Source organism: Amblyraja radiata, chromosome 1 (assembly GCF_010909765.2).
Source record: "Amblyraja radiata isolate CabotCenter1 chromosome 1, sAmbRad1.1.pri, whole genome shotgun sequence".
NCBI lineage: Eukaryota > Metazoa > Chordata > Chondrichthyes > Rajiformes > Rajidae > Amblyraja > Amblyraja radiata.
This window is the reverse complement of record NC_045956.1, coordinates 103274463-103290999: the sequence shown is the minus strand read 5'-3', so window position 1 is coordinate 103290999 and position 16537 is coordinate 103274463. Positions and strand designations below refer to the sequence as shown.

Below are 16537 nucleotides of genomic sequence, written 5' to 3'. Positions count from 1 at the left end.
CGGCAGGGGTCATGGTGCGGGACACGTAGGAAACAGGCAGCTGCAGGCCATCGTGGAGCTGCAGGCAAGCAGCACCAAGACCGAACTTGGAGGCGTCACAGGTGAGAACAATGGGACGCTGCAGATCGAAGAATTTGAGAGTGGGGGAACCGACCAGCCTGGACTTCAGGACGTCAAAAGCATTCTGGTGATGCGGGAACCAGGCCCAGGCAGTGTCCTTCTTGATCAACTCCCTCAGGGGCGCGCTCAGCTCGCTGAGGTCGGGGATGAACTTCCCCAGGTAATTAACCATGCCCAGGAAACGCTGCAGGCTGGGCACGTCAGTGGGTGAAGACATCTCGGAGACCGCAGCCGTCTTTTGCGTGTCAAGCTTCAGCCCCGAGGCAGTAAAGACGCGGCCCACATAGGTGACCTCCGGGACGCGGAAACGGCACTTCTTTGGGTTGAGCTTGAGGTTGATTTCACGGGCCCGGTCCAGGACTTGACGGAGGTGGAGGTCGTGCTCAGCAACGTCCTTACCGTAGACCAGGATGTCGTCAACGATGATGGCACACGGCAGACTGGCGAACAGCTGCTCCATCGTCCGCTGGAAGACCTCGCTGGCAGAATTGATCCCGAATGGCATGCGGAGGAATCGGAACCTGCCGAAGGGCGTGCTGAAGGTAGTCAGGTAAGAGGACCGCTCGTCCAGCGGTATCTGCCAGAAGGAGCTCTTGGCATCGAGAACCGGGAAGACAGTGGCCGGGCCAACCTGTGCAGCGACGTCCTCCACTGTTCGCATGGGGTAGTGCGGGCGTTTGATGGCAAGGTTCAGGTCCTTGGGGTTGATGCAAATGCGAATTTCATTTTTGTCCTTTTTCGCAGCAACAACCATGGTGGAGACCCACCGGGTGGGATCGCTCACCTCCTTCAGGATGCCCACGGTAACCATGTTGAGCAGCGTTGACTCCACCTTGTCCTTCATGGCGAAGGAGACGCGGTGTGGTGGACGGATCACAGGTTCAACACCGAGGTCGACAATGATCTTGTAGCTGCAGGGCAGCTTGCCCAGCTTGTCGTCAAAGCGGATGTCGCACATAGCGGTAAACTTAGCCATAAGACATACCGGGACCCGAGTATCTTCATCTGCACCATAGACAAATGACTCAGACCGTTCCAGGGCATCGGGACCAGCCAGGTTGAGAAGCAGAGAAGCCTGTGTCGCAGGGGTGGCAGCAGGATGGGCAATCGTGACGTAGTGTTGGAAGTCACATCTAAAGACACCCCACCAATGGGCAATGTCTGAGTCGAAGACAAGCATATCGGGCTTGCGGCAAGAAGTAGCCATGGCACGGGAGATACAAAAAAACACACAGGATAGGGAACTGGGTCAAAAGTAAATAAAATCCGACACACAGGAGGCGCAAAGGTACGATGCTGACACCATGTAAAGAGTGGTCATAACACACTGTGTCTTTACTACTGTAGGCCGACTCATCGTTGTTGCTGATGAGGCCAACACCGTTGTATCATCTGCATACTTGATGATGGTGTTAGTACCATGTACAGGTGTGCAGTCTTAGGTGAAGAGGGAGTAGAGGAGGGGGCTCAGCACACAGCCCTGTGGTACGCCGGTGTTCAGGTCGTCGAACAAGGGCAGGACCTACTGTAAAGAGGAGTCATAACACACTGTGTCTTTACTACTGTTTATTCATGATACACATACGTTGCTGCCCTAGCTGTTCGTGGTCTGTCACCGGAACTAGAGAGAGAGATCAATGGGTGGGAAGGTTGTAATTATACTTGTGATATGGGGAGTGGTTAGTAGTGGTGAGGTCACTATGTTAAAGGTACATGCACATGTCATCTACACCTACACAGTAAATGGTAGGACTGAGTAGTGTTATAGACAATAGATAATAGGTGCAAGAGTAGGCCATTCGGCCCTTCGAGCCAGCACCGCCATTCAATGTGATCATGACTGATCATCCCCAATCAGTACCCCGTTCCTGCCTTCTCCCCATATCCCCTAACTCCGCTAAATTTATGAGCAGAGCCGAGATGTAGAGCAGAGGGATCTAGGAGTACAGGTGCACTGTCGAGTCGTAGGTAGATAAGATGGTCAAGAAGGCTTTGGCATTTTGGCCTTCATCAGTCAGAGTATTGAGTATAGGAGGTCATATTGCAGTTGTATAAGACATTGGTGTGACTGCATTTAGAATATTGTGTTCTGTTCTGGGCACTATGTTATAGGAAAGATATTGTCAAGCTTGAAAGGGTTCAGAAATTTTTTACGAGGATGTTGCCAGGACTAGAGGGTGTGAGCTATAGGGAGAAGTTGAGTAGGCTGGGTCTCTATTCCATGGAGCGCAGGAGGATGAGGGGAGATCTTACAGAGGTGTACAAAATCATGAGAGGAATAGATTGGGTGGATGCACAGAGTCGTATCCCAGAGTAGGGGAATTGAGGACCCAAGGACATGGGTTCAAGGTGAGGGGAAAAGATTTAATAGGAATCCGAGGGGTAACTTTTTCACACAATGGGTGATGGGTGTATGGAACAAGCTGCCAGGGGAGGCAATTGAGGCTGGGACTATCCCATCCTTTGAGAAACAGTTAGACAGGTACATGAATAGGACAGGTTTGGAGGGATATGGACCAAGCGCAGGCAAATGGGACTAGGGTAGCTGGGACATTGTTGGCTGGTGTGGGCGAGTGGGGCTGAAGGGTCTGTTTCCACACTGTATCACTATAACTCTGACTCTAAGTGCTGTTATAGTTTTGTAGGTTTTTATGAAAGAACCTCTCCTTCACCCGTTATATCAGGACTCGGCCTGGTTTACCTCTGCTAATCTTTTTATTTCAAGTGGATGGGGAGACAAGACCTGTGCAATGTTCCAGATATGACCTCGTCCTGTCTTGCCCAAATAATTGGAGCAAGATGTCTCCACTCTGGTATTGAACTCCTCTTACAATAAAGTCATGTGCTGCCCGAATTATCTAGTTTCGCTGAAAGATGGTGATGTGCAACGCTATGGAAGACCCTCTTAAAACCCACTATTCTTCATTCCATCGCCATTTAAAAAAACACTGATCCGTTCTATTTTTATTCTACCTAACTGGGTGCTCCCATTTTTCCACATTATATTTCATCCACCAAGCACGGCATCCAACCATTTAAACTATCAATATCTCCCAAAAGCCCCCTCTGTATGCTCCTGTCAATCTACAATGCTGCTTAGGTTTGTATCATCAATAAACTTAGCTATAGTACACTTGATCCCCTCACTCAAATTATTAATATAGTTTGTGAACAGCCAAGACCCTACAACAATTCCTGCAATGCCAAACTGATTAAAGGCACCAAAGCAAAAAAATGATGCATTTATTCCTACAGTTTTATGTCCATCAATTAATTCTCAAGCTAAGCAAGTATATTGCCACCAATACTCTAATTTGTTTAATAATCTCTTATGTAGTACTGCATTGAGGGTCCCCAAAGTGCAAATACATGTGCGTCAGGCTATTGTTCTTCAACTACAGCTTGGCGTTCAAATCAACACCATCATCCCCTCCAAATTTATCAAACTGAAAACTGGGTTTCTGCTCATCCTCCCCAATTGGATCCTCAACATCCTCATCAGTATGAATTGGCACAATTTCTTGCTCTAACTATCCCGACCATGCTCTTGTTTTGCTACTACCATAGGGAAGAAGTTAATGATCCCTGAATGTCATGACCAGCAGATTCAAGAACACCACCTTCCCACAAACCATCAGGCTCTTAAACACTACACACTACTAATCTCAACAACTATAATCTTGTGCGTCTTCCTTTGCACTACTGATTTTGGTTTTTACACTATTATGGTCACCTAATATTATGGTTATTCATTTATTACACTTTTGATTGATATATTATCTGCATTATTTGGTTTACGGACCTGTTCAGCTGTGTTAAGGAAGAATTGCATTGTTCCATCGTCAGTACATATGACAATTATATACCCTTGACTAATGGTTTGATCAACGTAATATAAAAATTATTCTGAGATTGTATTAAAGAAATTATAACCAGATATCCATCAATTTCCAAACAAAATTTGGTTCCCAACCAAAACATAATTTGTCTATTTTCCTTCACAGATCTTGCCTGCCCACCTCAGTTTCTCCAGCACTTTGCTTTTAGCTCAAGATTCCAGCATCTGCAGTCTTGCATTTCTCCATTTTATTGCCACTCTACTGCAAAATCTCCTCAAATTATGGTCACTTTGAAGGAGTTATCCTTCTCTCCAGGTGTTCTGTGATATCCTCCCGTTTTCCTCCCCTTTTGTTATTCCTGGTGCTCTCCTTTTAGACCATTTTCTGAACCAGGCTCAACCATGGCTTGCTTTTGCCACAAGAAAAGTCCCGACCCAAAACATTGTCTGTCCACTTCCCTCCACAGATACTGCCTGATCTGCTGTGTTCCCCCAGTGTTTTATTTTTGTTTAAGATTCCAACATCTGCATCTCCTGGATCTGAAATCTTGTCAGTAGTAGCCACCATCTGTTTGCCATCTCTTCTTAACATGGGTGGCACTTTTTGTACAGGAGCGTGTTACATATGTAGTTTCCATAATGTGTATTAATATAGCTTGTTATCCTCAGAATGCTATGGAATATAGATTAACATTTATAGAAATTACATAACTTTGGGTCTGCCCCTGTGGTCCAAATACCATACCTGATGTGATCCATTTTTAAAATGTGAAGTAACATTTGATTTCTTAGTTTGAAGATCATGGCTTCAACAATAAAAACAAAAAATTAATATGTGATCTAGTTCAATGCATCAGTACTGCCACCAGGGGGCATCACCAAAGTGCTTTTTTCGGACAAAGCATTAAATCATTGCCAATTTATTGAATCCAATATTCAAGTTATATATTTTGTCAGGGCACTTCTATAAGTAAAATGTTTAACATACACTGTGGGTATTTAACTTTAATTTTTGGGAATGCTTTAACTTTTTGGAATATTTTAACTTTTTAGAAATTATGAATCTTTTGTTGACCTTACACATTGCCCACCTTATTTTTGTGGGATTTTGTTGTGAACATTACTGTCATTCAGCCATCGGCAAAGTTCAGTAGATCCTGCAGGGTATTTAGGAGCTATGTAAATAGACCAAGTAAATGTTTACCTCACAACCGATAAACAGCAACTTACTATAGATCGGTGGGGGCGCTGCAAGCTGGCGCCCTGCCAGCAGCGTGTTCGTTTTTTTCAACTTTTTTTATTTTTTTTGTATGTTTTAAAGTGTGTTTTTAATGTTTCCTTGTGTGTCTTGTGTGGGGGGTAAGGGGGAAACCACTTTGGTCGCCTCTTCCATGGTGAGGCGACTTTTTACAGGTCGTCTCCCCCGTGGCCTAACAGCAAGGATCGGCGCGGCCTTTCCCGGAGACGCGCCCGGGGCTTCAGCGGCGGGCGTGGAGCGGGCGCAGAGCGGACTCTCGGCGTGGAGTGGGCGAGCACTCGCTGGGGCTCGCCGGAGGGGAGCGCTCCGTTTCGCTGGCCCGCGGCAGCCTGAAGCCGCGGTCTGCAGAGCTCCAGCTGGCGCGGCGTCCGCAGCCCGGGACCCGGGAAAAGAAGAAGCCACCACCGCCGGCCTGCAGCCAACTTCTACCGTGGACCCGGCGTGGACTTACCATTACCCCTGGAGGGGAGCTTCGACCGCCGGCCCTGCGGTCTGCGGTGCTTCTGGCTGTGGCGCGGCGGGGACTTTAAATCTTCGACCGCCGGCCTGCGGCCCACACCAACTTAAAGCCGCGGTCTCCGGTGGGGAAGAGCCGACTCTGGACTTACCTGGACTTTTACCTGGCTGCACATCTGGACGCCCGCAGCGACGGCTGTGGAGGGTTGAGGTCCTGACCACGGGGGAAAATGGAGGAGGACTGGCCAAATTTTGTGCCTTCCACCACAGTGATGAATGCTGTGACGGATGTTTGTGTGAAATTTTTATTGTGTATTGTGTGTTCTTTATCATAATACCACTGCTGACAAATTCATTTCAATTGCACTTTATGTGCAATGTGACGAATAAAACCGTATTGTATTGTAAAGACCTGCGCAGAGCCTGATCCAAAAGCTGTTCCTTAGAAAAGTTTATGCAATCACAAGCTAAATACTGTGCAATGGGTCTTAAATGGATTTAAAGCTATTTGGGCAGCCTTATGTTTGAATGATAAACTGAATGACGAGGCATTTTTGCACATTCTTCAGGAAAATAGAGTTTCTCTGGTAGCTGCTTCCAGAATTTTTGTATTCACCTGTCAACTCTGGTTACAGAATGATAGTCAGGGTTCTGAGCCAGGAAATCCCCAGGAAAACTAAATTAAGAAGAAATGCTCAATTAGTCCACGGTGGCGCAGCAGTAGAGTTGCTGCAATTGTCCACAGTGGGTGTAGGATTGTGCTAATGTGCGGGGATCACTCCTCATCGTGGACCAACCGGTGGGCCAAAGAGCCTGTTTCCGCGCTGTATCTCTAAACTAAACTAGTTTCAATCAGATGATGTGATAGTTTTCTCAGTTAATACTCATTTTTCCCAGCTCTTGTAGATTTTTGGACCCATCACTGATTTTGCTATTGATTTTTGAACTTGATGTATTCTCCCTCATATCAATATCTAGATACCTTTTATGATTTCATAATCATTCTAAAAAATTTAGTCATATATGTGATTTTAACTGGATTGGAAGCTGTTGAAGGTAATTTGACTGTCAATTCTCTAAGAAAAATATTGCATTTGGCTGGATGCCATTTGTGGTGAAGCTCGGGATTTTCGTCATTTACCAGTCACACATCTGTTCAGTAATAGTCGAAAAAAATCACAGCTGTGGTATCTGACATATCACAGAATTTAAATTTCTTGATGAGAAATTAAGTTCGCAATCAGCTAAATCTCAATTTCTCAATGAGCTGATTTCTAATTTAAGATGTAAATTAAGATGTAAATTGATTTAATATTCCGTGTTGCATCATCGATTTTTATTAAAAAAAAGATCATAGGGGCAGCACAGTGGCAGAGCAGCAGAGTTGCTCCCTCACAGCACCAGACCCGGGTTCGATCCTGACCTCAGGTGCTGTCTGTATACCGTTTGTACATTCTCCTTGTGACCGTGTGGGTTTTATCAGCGTGCTCCGGTTTCCTCCCACATTCCAGACATGCAGGTTTGTAGGTAAATTGCCCTTAGTGTGTTGGATCGTGAAACTGGGATAATATAGAATTAGTGAATAGATAATCGTTCGTCGGCAAGCGTTCAGTAGGCTGAAGGGTGTATTTCCATGCTGTATCTCTAAACTAAACTAAACTAATTGCTCAGTAGTTGCAAAAATAATGTTACATATTCATTGGTAAAATTTGCATAAGTTTAAGTGTTAAAACAAAAAAACAATAGAAAACTCTCTCATCTTTCCATAGAAATATATATCCACATTAAAGTTCTTATTATCTCTGGGCATTCTTGATATTTTTTTCTAGCCTGCAATGGTGAGCAGAAATTTATGATCACCTGTAATAAGTAAGCATATGGAGCCACCTCTCTGCCAGATAGACTTTTTCACGTTAATCACCTTCTGTTTATGCAGCTCCAAATCCAAAAAATGCCACTGGGCACAGTAGATAAATAAAAGATGATCCTCATGCATTCATACAAATTGGTTGAAAAGTTCTTCCCTAGGTTTCCTTTAAGTTTCTCTACAAATGTGACATTTTGCCAGAATGAGTTGCCTTTGAAATTTGCATTAGCATTAAAACTATCTGTTACACTCTTCCTTTACAATCAAATGTTTTAAATATTAAAATTGTTTTTAATGACCAGTTGAAAATTGCAGTTTTTTTTATCAGCAAAGTTCAATGAGGCATCAAAAGTGATCTATGAGTGCAGCTTCAGTCACTATTAAAAGAACTACTCCCCCCGGTTATCAATCAAAGTACGTTCAGTTCCCGCCTTGAAGAGAAGACCTGTCAAAGATTTACACAGGAATTAAAAAGATTGATAGGGTGAATGGGTTCCTGTCCTGAGACATTATAGGTTCCTGGGCTTCCGTGACAATAATAAACTGAGCACATATCTTTGAAAGGCCCCAGTGTTGAACATCAAGATGGAGGAAATATTATGACCAGTTCTAACTGACAGGCCGACTGGTCAAGAAGTCCAGAAGCCAGTTGCAGATGGAGATCTCCAGGCCAAGGTCCAGATGTTTAATAATACTTATATGGTATTATGGTGCTGAAGGTTGAGCTGTAGTCAATGAATGGCATTCTGCCATAGGTTTTGTTATTGTCAAGGTGATCCTGGCCTCAATGTAGTGCGAGAATGGTGGTATCCTCCAAATACCTCTTCACCGTGTATGCAAATCAACCACAGATACGGTGATAGCGGTGAATTTCCTCAGTAGGTAAATGGGACAGTATTTTATAAAGGGGTATTCCTGATCAGAGGAGCAGAATTGAGCTAAGACCATCACAATAGTGCACGGTGAAGTATGCAATTAGAACCCAATTTCTCTTGAGCAATATTAATGTCACAGTAAATCTAGCTGACATTTTCTTTTCCTGAACGTTAATCTTTCCTTAACATTTTAGCCCACAGCACCAGTGATCTGCGAGTTTTTAACAATGTTGGCAATTTGCCATACGGCTGTGCCTGAGAGGGTTGCTGACAGGATAATCTACCAAGCCTCATCCCCAGGTGAGAATTAATACCAAATGAGTCAAATGAATTATGTTGAATAGTTGTACTGTAATTAAAAGCTTGTGCATTTTTAAAATATGCTTTTTCTTTGCAGCTAGGTTGCAGCACTGTTGTATATGATTCAACGTGATTTATTTCCACACTGTTCCTAGCACAAACTTGGGAACTTAATCAAAATCTCATGTTAGGATTTTTAAACTAAATTTATGGTAGTGTTGCAATTTAAGCATCTAGTGCTGCCAAATTGCATTGCACTTTGAGGATTCTAACAGTTTGTGCCCTCACTCATCCAGCTTTGATCCATTTGTTATTGATCTGGCTGACACGAGTGGTATAATCGGCAAATTTAATGGTCAAATTGGAGCTCTACATGGCCACACAGTTATGGATGTACAGGGAGTAGAGCGGTGGACTAAGTATTCAACCCTGAGGGTCATGGGGAAGGAAATATCACGACTTACTAACTTACCGAGGCCGGTCAATCAAGAAGTTCAGAAGCGAGTTGCAGATAGATACGTCAAAAAGGCTGTAGTTAATGAATAGCATCTTGACAAAGGTGTTCTTACTTTCAAGTTGATTCAGAACGGAATGTAATGAACGGGCATTGACATACTCTAAAGACCTATTTTTCCTGCATGCAAAAGGTTCTAGATTGTCTGGGGGACTGTTGCTAATGTGGGCCATTAGCAGTTTTTGAGACCACTGTTCAACGTCAGAGCTACTGAGGCGTGGGCATTGAGACAGGTCGCTTCATTCTCCTTGAGGACTGGATGGAGGTTTCATCGCAGCAGATGTGGGACAGTGGACTGTTGAAGTGAGAGGTTGAAGATGTTGGCAAAGACCGTGGTCAGTTGATTGGCACACTGTGTCAGAATCTGTCCAGGGTCTCCATCCAGCCCCATGAAAGCAGATCTGACATCTACCACTGAAATGTATGGGACAAAGCAAACGGGGAATGGGGGGTGGGGGGAGGGAAGAGGAGAAATACCTTGGTGCAGAAAACGGGTGTAAAATGCAGTGAGCTCATCTGGTAGAGATGTGCGGTTGCCAGAGATCACCTCCAACTTCAGCTATGAAAATATTAATGTGAATTAGAACACATTTTCATTCTTTATTAAGTTAGTTCCATAAGCACAATTAAATATAGATTGTCATTTATATGACTACTGAAGATGCTATGTTATTTTCAACATTTTTAGATCATTCCTATGTGTTATGGATTTGTTCAAGTCACCAATATCCAGTGTTTTGATGACAATACGAGGGAAATAATTATGCCACAAATGCACTAGGTATTAGTGACTTGGAAAATGTCCATTACTTGCAGAAGTAGGTGATCATCCTACTTTCATCGAGTAGTATTTTTTTCCATATACAGCTCCCTCCATAATGTTTGGGACAATACCCATCATTTATTTATTTATCTCTGTTCTCCACAATTTGGGATTTGTAATAGAAGCATTCACATGTGGTTAAAGTGCACATTGTCAGATTTTAATAAAGGCCATTTTTACACATTTTGGTTTCACCATGTAGAAATTACAGCAGTGTTTATACATAGTCCCCCTATCTCAGGGCACAACAATGTTTGGGACACAGTAGTGTCATGTAAATGAAAGTAGTCATGTTTAGTATTTTGTTGCATATCCTTTGCATGCAATGACTGCTTGAAGTCTGCGATTCGTGGACATCACCAGTTGCTGGGTGTCTTCTCTGGTGCTCCGGCTTTATTCTTTGGAGCGCAGAAGGTTAAGGGGGGACTTGATAGAGGTTTTTAAAATGATGAGAGGGATAGACAGAGTTGACGTGGAAAAGCTTTTCCCACTGAGAGTAGGGAAGATTCAAACAAGGGGACATGACTTGAGAATTAAGGGACTGAAGTTTAGGGGTAACATGAGGGGGAACTTCTTTACTCAGAGAGTGGTAGCTGTGTGGAATGAGCTTCCAGTGAAGGTGGTGGAGGCAGGTTCGTTTTTATCATTTAAAAATAAATTGGATAGTTATATGGATGGGAAAGGAATGGAGGGTTATGGTCTGAGCGCAGGTATATGGGACTAGGGGAGATTATGTGTTCGGCACGGACTAGAAGGGTCGAGATGGCCTGTTTCCGTGCTGTAATTATTATATGGTTATTATATTATATGGTGATGCTCTGCCAGGCCTGTATTGCAGCCATCTTTAGCTTATGCTTGTTTTGGGGGCTAGTCCCCTTCAGTTTTCTTTTCAGAGTATAAAAGGCATGTTCAATTGGGTTTAGATTGGATGATTAACTTGGCCATTCAAGAGTTGACAATTTTTTAGCTTTGAAAAACTCCTTTGTTGCTGTAGCAGTATGTTTGGGATCATTGTCTTACGTTCGGTGGGCGGCGCGACTTTCGTCAGCAGCGGCCTCTGCAGTCCGTCTGCGTTTTTATTATTTTATGTCTATGTTTTTATGTAGTTTTTGTTATTTTTTGTTGGGGTATGTGTGGGGGGGGGGGTGGGGGTAACTTTTAAATCTCTCCCTGCACGGGAGACCCGACCTTTTCTTTGTCGGGTCTCCGTTGTCGTTGGGGCTGCAACGTGGAGCGGCCTCCAACAGGAAGACCGGGGGCTGTGGTGCCGACTACTCACCTCACCGTCGCGGTGCTGGCCGAGTCCAGAGTGGGTGGAGCGGTGGTGGACGCTGCTGCGACCCGACCCCCGGAGATTCGGAGGCTGCAACTGCGGGTCTGGCGGACGGCGGCACCGGGAGCCCGCGGGTCCCTGGAGGGAGACCGCTTTTCAGGGCTCCCGCAACGGCGACTTCTCCCGCCCGAGTTGCGGGGTTGAAGAGCTCCTGGAGCGGGGCCTACATCACCGCCTCGCGCGGCTTGGAATGGCTGCGGGACTCTGCGAGCGCACGCTGGGGGCTCTAACACCAAGAACCCGGTGTGCGACCTTGCATCACCCGGCGTGGCTTTAATGGCCGCGGGACAATCGCCATCGCCCGCCGGGGGCTTTGACTTTGACTCTGACATCGGGGGGGGGAGAGTGCAGTGGAGAGATAAGTTTTTTTGGCCTTCCATCACAGCAATGTGATGGATGTTTATGTAAATTATGTTGTGTCTTGGGTCTATTTGTTTGTAATGTATGGCTGCAGAAACGACATTTCGTTTGGACCTCAAGGGGTCCAAATGACAATAAATTGAATTGTATTGTATTGTATTGTATTGTAGAATGAAATGCCGGCCAATGAGTTTTGAGGCATTTGTTTGGACTTGAGCAGATAGGATGTGTCGATACACTTCAAAATTCATTATGCTACTACCATCAGCAGTTGTATCTTCAATGAAGATAAGTGAGTCAGTGCCTTCAGCAGCCATATATGCCCAGGCTATAACACCCACACCACCGTGTTTCACAGATGAGGTGGTATGCTTTAGATCTTGGGCAGTTCCTTCTCTCCTCCATACTTTGCTCTTGCCATCACTCTGATATAAGTTAATCTACATCTCATCTGATCCACAAGACCTTTTTCCAGAACTGTGGTTGCTCTTTTAAGTACTTCTTGGCAAATTATAACTTGGCCATCTTATTTTTGCGGCTAACCAGTGGTTTGCATCTCGCAGTGTAGCCTCTGTATTTCTGTTCATGAAGTCTTCTGTGGACAGTGGTCATTGACAAATCCACACCTAAAGAGTGTTTCTGATCTGTCGGACAGGTGTTTGGGAATTTATCTTTATTATTGAGAGAATTCTTCTGTCATCAGCTGTGGAGGTCTTCCTTGGTCTGCCAGTCCCTTTACGATTAGTAAGCTCACCAGTGCTCTTTCTTCCTTCTTAATGATGTTCCAAACAGTTAATTTTGGTAAGCCTAAGGTTTGGCTGATGTCTCTAACAGTTTTATTCTTGTTTCTCAGTCTCATAATGGCTTATTTGACTTTCATTGGCACAACTTTGGTCCTCATGTTGATAAACAGCAATAAATGTTTCCAAAGTTGATAGAAAGACTGGAGGAAAGACTAGGTGCTGAGAGCTCTCTTATGCCTGCATGAAGGAGGCAATTAAACACACCTGCGCAATTACAAACGCCTGTGAAGCCATGTGTCCCAAACATTACGGTGCCCTGAAATGGGGGGGACTATGTATAAACACAGCTGTAATTTCTACATGGCGAAACCAAAATGTATAAAAATGGCCTTTATTAAAATCTGACAATGTGCACTTTAACCACATGTGATTTCTTTCTATTAAAAATCTCAAATTGTGGAGTACAGAGGCAAATAAATAAATGATGGGTCTTTGTCCCAAACATTATGGAGGGCACAGTAAATGAGGCTGGATTTTTGTATTGGTTCATTATCTGTTTAATGTGTATTCTGAGGTTCAAGGACCTGCCTCTAAGTGCTGTTTTATTTTGGCAGTTTATACATTTAAAAAAAAAAAAACCCATCCAAGTTCCAAAACTGCAGATTATAGGTACCCAGAGGGCTACTAAATTTTGTCTAATCGCTTGGAACACTTATCTGTAAGATCTTTACATTATTTGTAACTAAAGCTGCTTAGTCATGTTAAATTACTTCAGCAAGGGAAAGTGAATACATTTCCATGTGGTGTGATTTTTTAATTTTTTTTTTTAAATGTTAGACACCTGTATTCCCCCTGATACCTCAAAAGAGTTATTTTGCTGAGTAGTGTAGGAAGGCACTGCAGATGTTGGTTTAAACCGAAGACAGACACACAATGCTGGAGTAACTCAGCGGGACAGGCATCATCTCTGGATAGAAGGAATGGGTGACGTTTTGGGTCAAGACCCTTCTTCAGACTGAGTTAGGGGAGAAGGAGATGCAGAGATAAGGAAGTGAAAATGAGACAAAGGGGATGGATATCAAAAAATATATAGAATAGATCATTGTTAGCTAGGATAAAATAACAACAAGGCAAACAGATAAAATGTAATCGAGGACAGTCTGGTCGGAGAATTCGGAAAAGGGGAGGGATGGAGAGAGAGGGAAAGCAAGGGTTACTTGAAGTTAGAGAAGTCAATATTCATACCGCTGGGATGTAAGCTGCCCAAGCAAAATATAAGAGGCTGTTCCTCCAATTTGCGTTCGGCCTCACTCTGACAATGGAGGAGGCCCAGGACAGAAAGATCTGTGTGGGAATGTGAGGGTGAGTTAAAGTGTTTAGCAACCGGGAGATCAGGTAGGTTTAGGTGGACTGAGCGGAGGTGTTCAGCGAAATGATCGCCGACGTTACGCTTGGTCTCGACCCGTAGCCACAGTGTTACTGTGCCCATTTGAGTTAATGCCCATATCACATTGCATTAATGCCACTAATGCAAGATACAGAGTGACTTTAGAGGAATTGATCCCCAGCATGTAGTAATTGTCTTCAGTAAACTGAGTTGGATTTTTGCCTTCACTACCATGTGTATGTTTGAGCAAAATTAACTTTAATCCAAAGATAGCTTACCAAGGCATTACTTCACCATAAAAAGACACACAAATTCAGAGGATCAGACATCTGTGGTGGACATGGATAGGTGGCGTTTTGGGTCAGGACCCTTACATAGAAACATAGAAAATAGGTGCAGGAGTAGGCCATTCGGCCCTTCGATCCTGCACCGCCATTCAATATGATCATGGCTGATCATCCAACTCAGTATCCCGTACCTGCCTTCTCTCCATACCCCCTGATCCCTTTAGCCACAAGGGCCACATCTAACTCCCTCTTAAATATAGCCAAAAAACTGGCCTCAACTACCTTCTGTGGCAGAGAGTTCCAGAGATTCACCACTAGCTGTGTGAAAACACAGACTTGACCTGAAACATTGCCTACACACGTCCTCCAGAAATGTTGCCTGACCCGCACATTGTCTTTTGTCTGACCCGCACATTGTCTTTTGTCTGTAGTTTCTTGTGTCAATATTACTTCACCTAAAGTAAATTAATGCACTTCTTAAAACTGGATAATACATTTGCCAAGTAAGCTTCCTAAATTGCAGGATGTTGATTTCTAATACCCAATCACTCTGAAACCCAAACTCTAGATACTTCCTGCTCATTATGGCTCAACCATTCCTCAGAATAACTTTTTAGGTCACAAATGTGTACACAGAAGTCTTGCAGGTTGTGAGATTAACAGGATGCATGTAAATTGCCACTAGTTTCATTTAGTAGAATTTGATGAGGGAGAGGGAAAAAGTTGACGAGAGTGGGGAGGAAAAATAAAGGATTAGTAAAATAGGGTTTGAGAAATAGCAGATTAAAACACCTAACTGCAGACATTTGCAAAGATCTTTTGTAATATCTAGCAATTTTTAAACTAGAGACTTTTTTTTAGAAATGTATGTCAACAGCGCATTACATTTTACCCATTGTTTTAATAATAATTCCTTAATTCTGGGTTGAGTAACGTGTAGTTCAGCCAAGTTCATGCTCCAAAGAAAACGTATCCATTATTTGAATGAATGAATGATTGAATGAATAAGTTTATTGGACAACTATTCACAAACAAAGAATTTGCCTTGGTGCTCCGCCCGCAAGTGACAAAATGACATACAGTGACAGGAATGAAACATAAAACATTAAACATTAATAATAAAACATTATTGATTAAACATGTGAATTAAGTAAAATACCAGAGCAAAAGGAGGCTACAGATTTTTGGTTGTTGAGTAGAGCTACTACTCATGGAAAAAAGCTTGGAAGAGTAATACTTTGACCAATCCAAAGGTGAATTAAGTAAATTGCTCCTCCTATGAAATTGTCTTTCTCGCTTTTTACTTTGTTTGTATGCTGCACACAAAGAATATATTGGTGGCTGATGTGGCATACAATTGTAGATATTTAGTTTCAAATATGTGGAGTTGGGTAATTTGTGTATAATATTACTGGTTGTGGCATTGTACAAGTCGGCTTTATAACATTTTATAATGTATGAACAAAGATGCAATCATTTTATTTTGTAGATGAAGGAGCACTAGTAAGAGCAGCAAAACAATTGGGCTTTGTGTTCAGCGGACGAACTCCAAATAGTGTGATTATAGAAGCTGTAAGTATATCACTCTGTATGATCTTTGACTCAAAATCTTAAACATTTGAATCTTAAGATTACTTGAGTCTGCCAACTCCCATCGCCATAGTTCAAAATCATTTTGTTGATACTGATGCAGTCTTATCATGAAATATCTTTTCAGAAGTTTGCAATACCTGTAGATATTTTGACCTTGTAAGGTTTAAAGGGCATTTTTCTCTGAATTGCAGAAAGTAATCAAACTGTAGGTGCCAATCCATTTTGGAGATAACGTTGAGATTTTATTTATAACTTGTGCCAGATCAACTGCCGACCATTGTCGGATTCATCAAAATGCATTCAACAAAATTATTGCCTATCTGTTCTGTGGATGATAAAGTTTTCCTGATACTATTATATGAAGATTATTTTTAATTGAGCATTCATTTTTTTGAGGTCAGTGCAATGAGACATACTCGTGCAATGTGTATTTTGATTGATGCAACAAATAAATGCTGCATTATTTAGGAAGATAGGGAGTCCAACCATGCAATAATCGATTATTATTCACAGATGTTGTACTCAAACACTTACTTAATTGAATGAAGATTTTTGCTGGTATGTTTCCATCTCTGAACCTCACTTGGATGACAAGAGTGATACAGAAAATCTCTGATAATCCACTATCCAAGTTAAATCCCGATGGTTTAGCAGCTGGCTCACCTAGTGATATTTCCCACTCCACCTTCACATTGAGCAGATTCACAGAATAAAATCACAATACTGTGTAATGTATTTTACAAAATGAGTTAAGGATGTGTTGGGATATTAACTAGAGTAATA

The 16537-nt window shown here is 42.9% G+C and overlaps 1 protein-coding gene across 5 annotated transcripts in view; it reads left to right on the top strand.

Annotated features, from left to right (window-relative positions):
- atp8a1 (ATPase phospholipid transporting 8A1) overlaps positions 1-16537 on the top strand; it is a 330023-nt gene that overhangs the window by 160814 nt on the left and 152672 nt on the right. For all 5 annotated transcript variants that reach the window (XM_033027892.1, XM_033027903.1, XM_033027886.1 and 2 more), the window contains 2 exons: positions 8609-8714; positions 15651-15733. In XM_033027892.1, coding sequence (XP_032883783.1) covers positions 8609-8714; positions 15651-15733 — 189 coding nt within the window. The remainder of the gene's footprint in view (positions 1-8608; positions 8715-15650; positions 15734-16537) is intronic.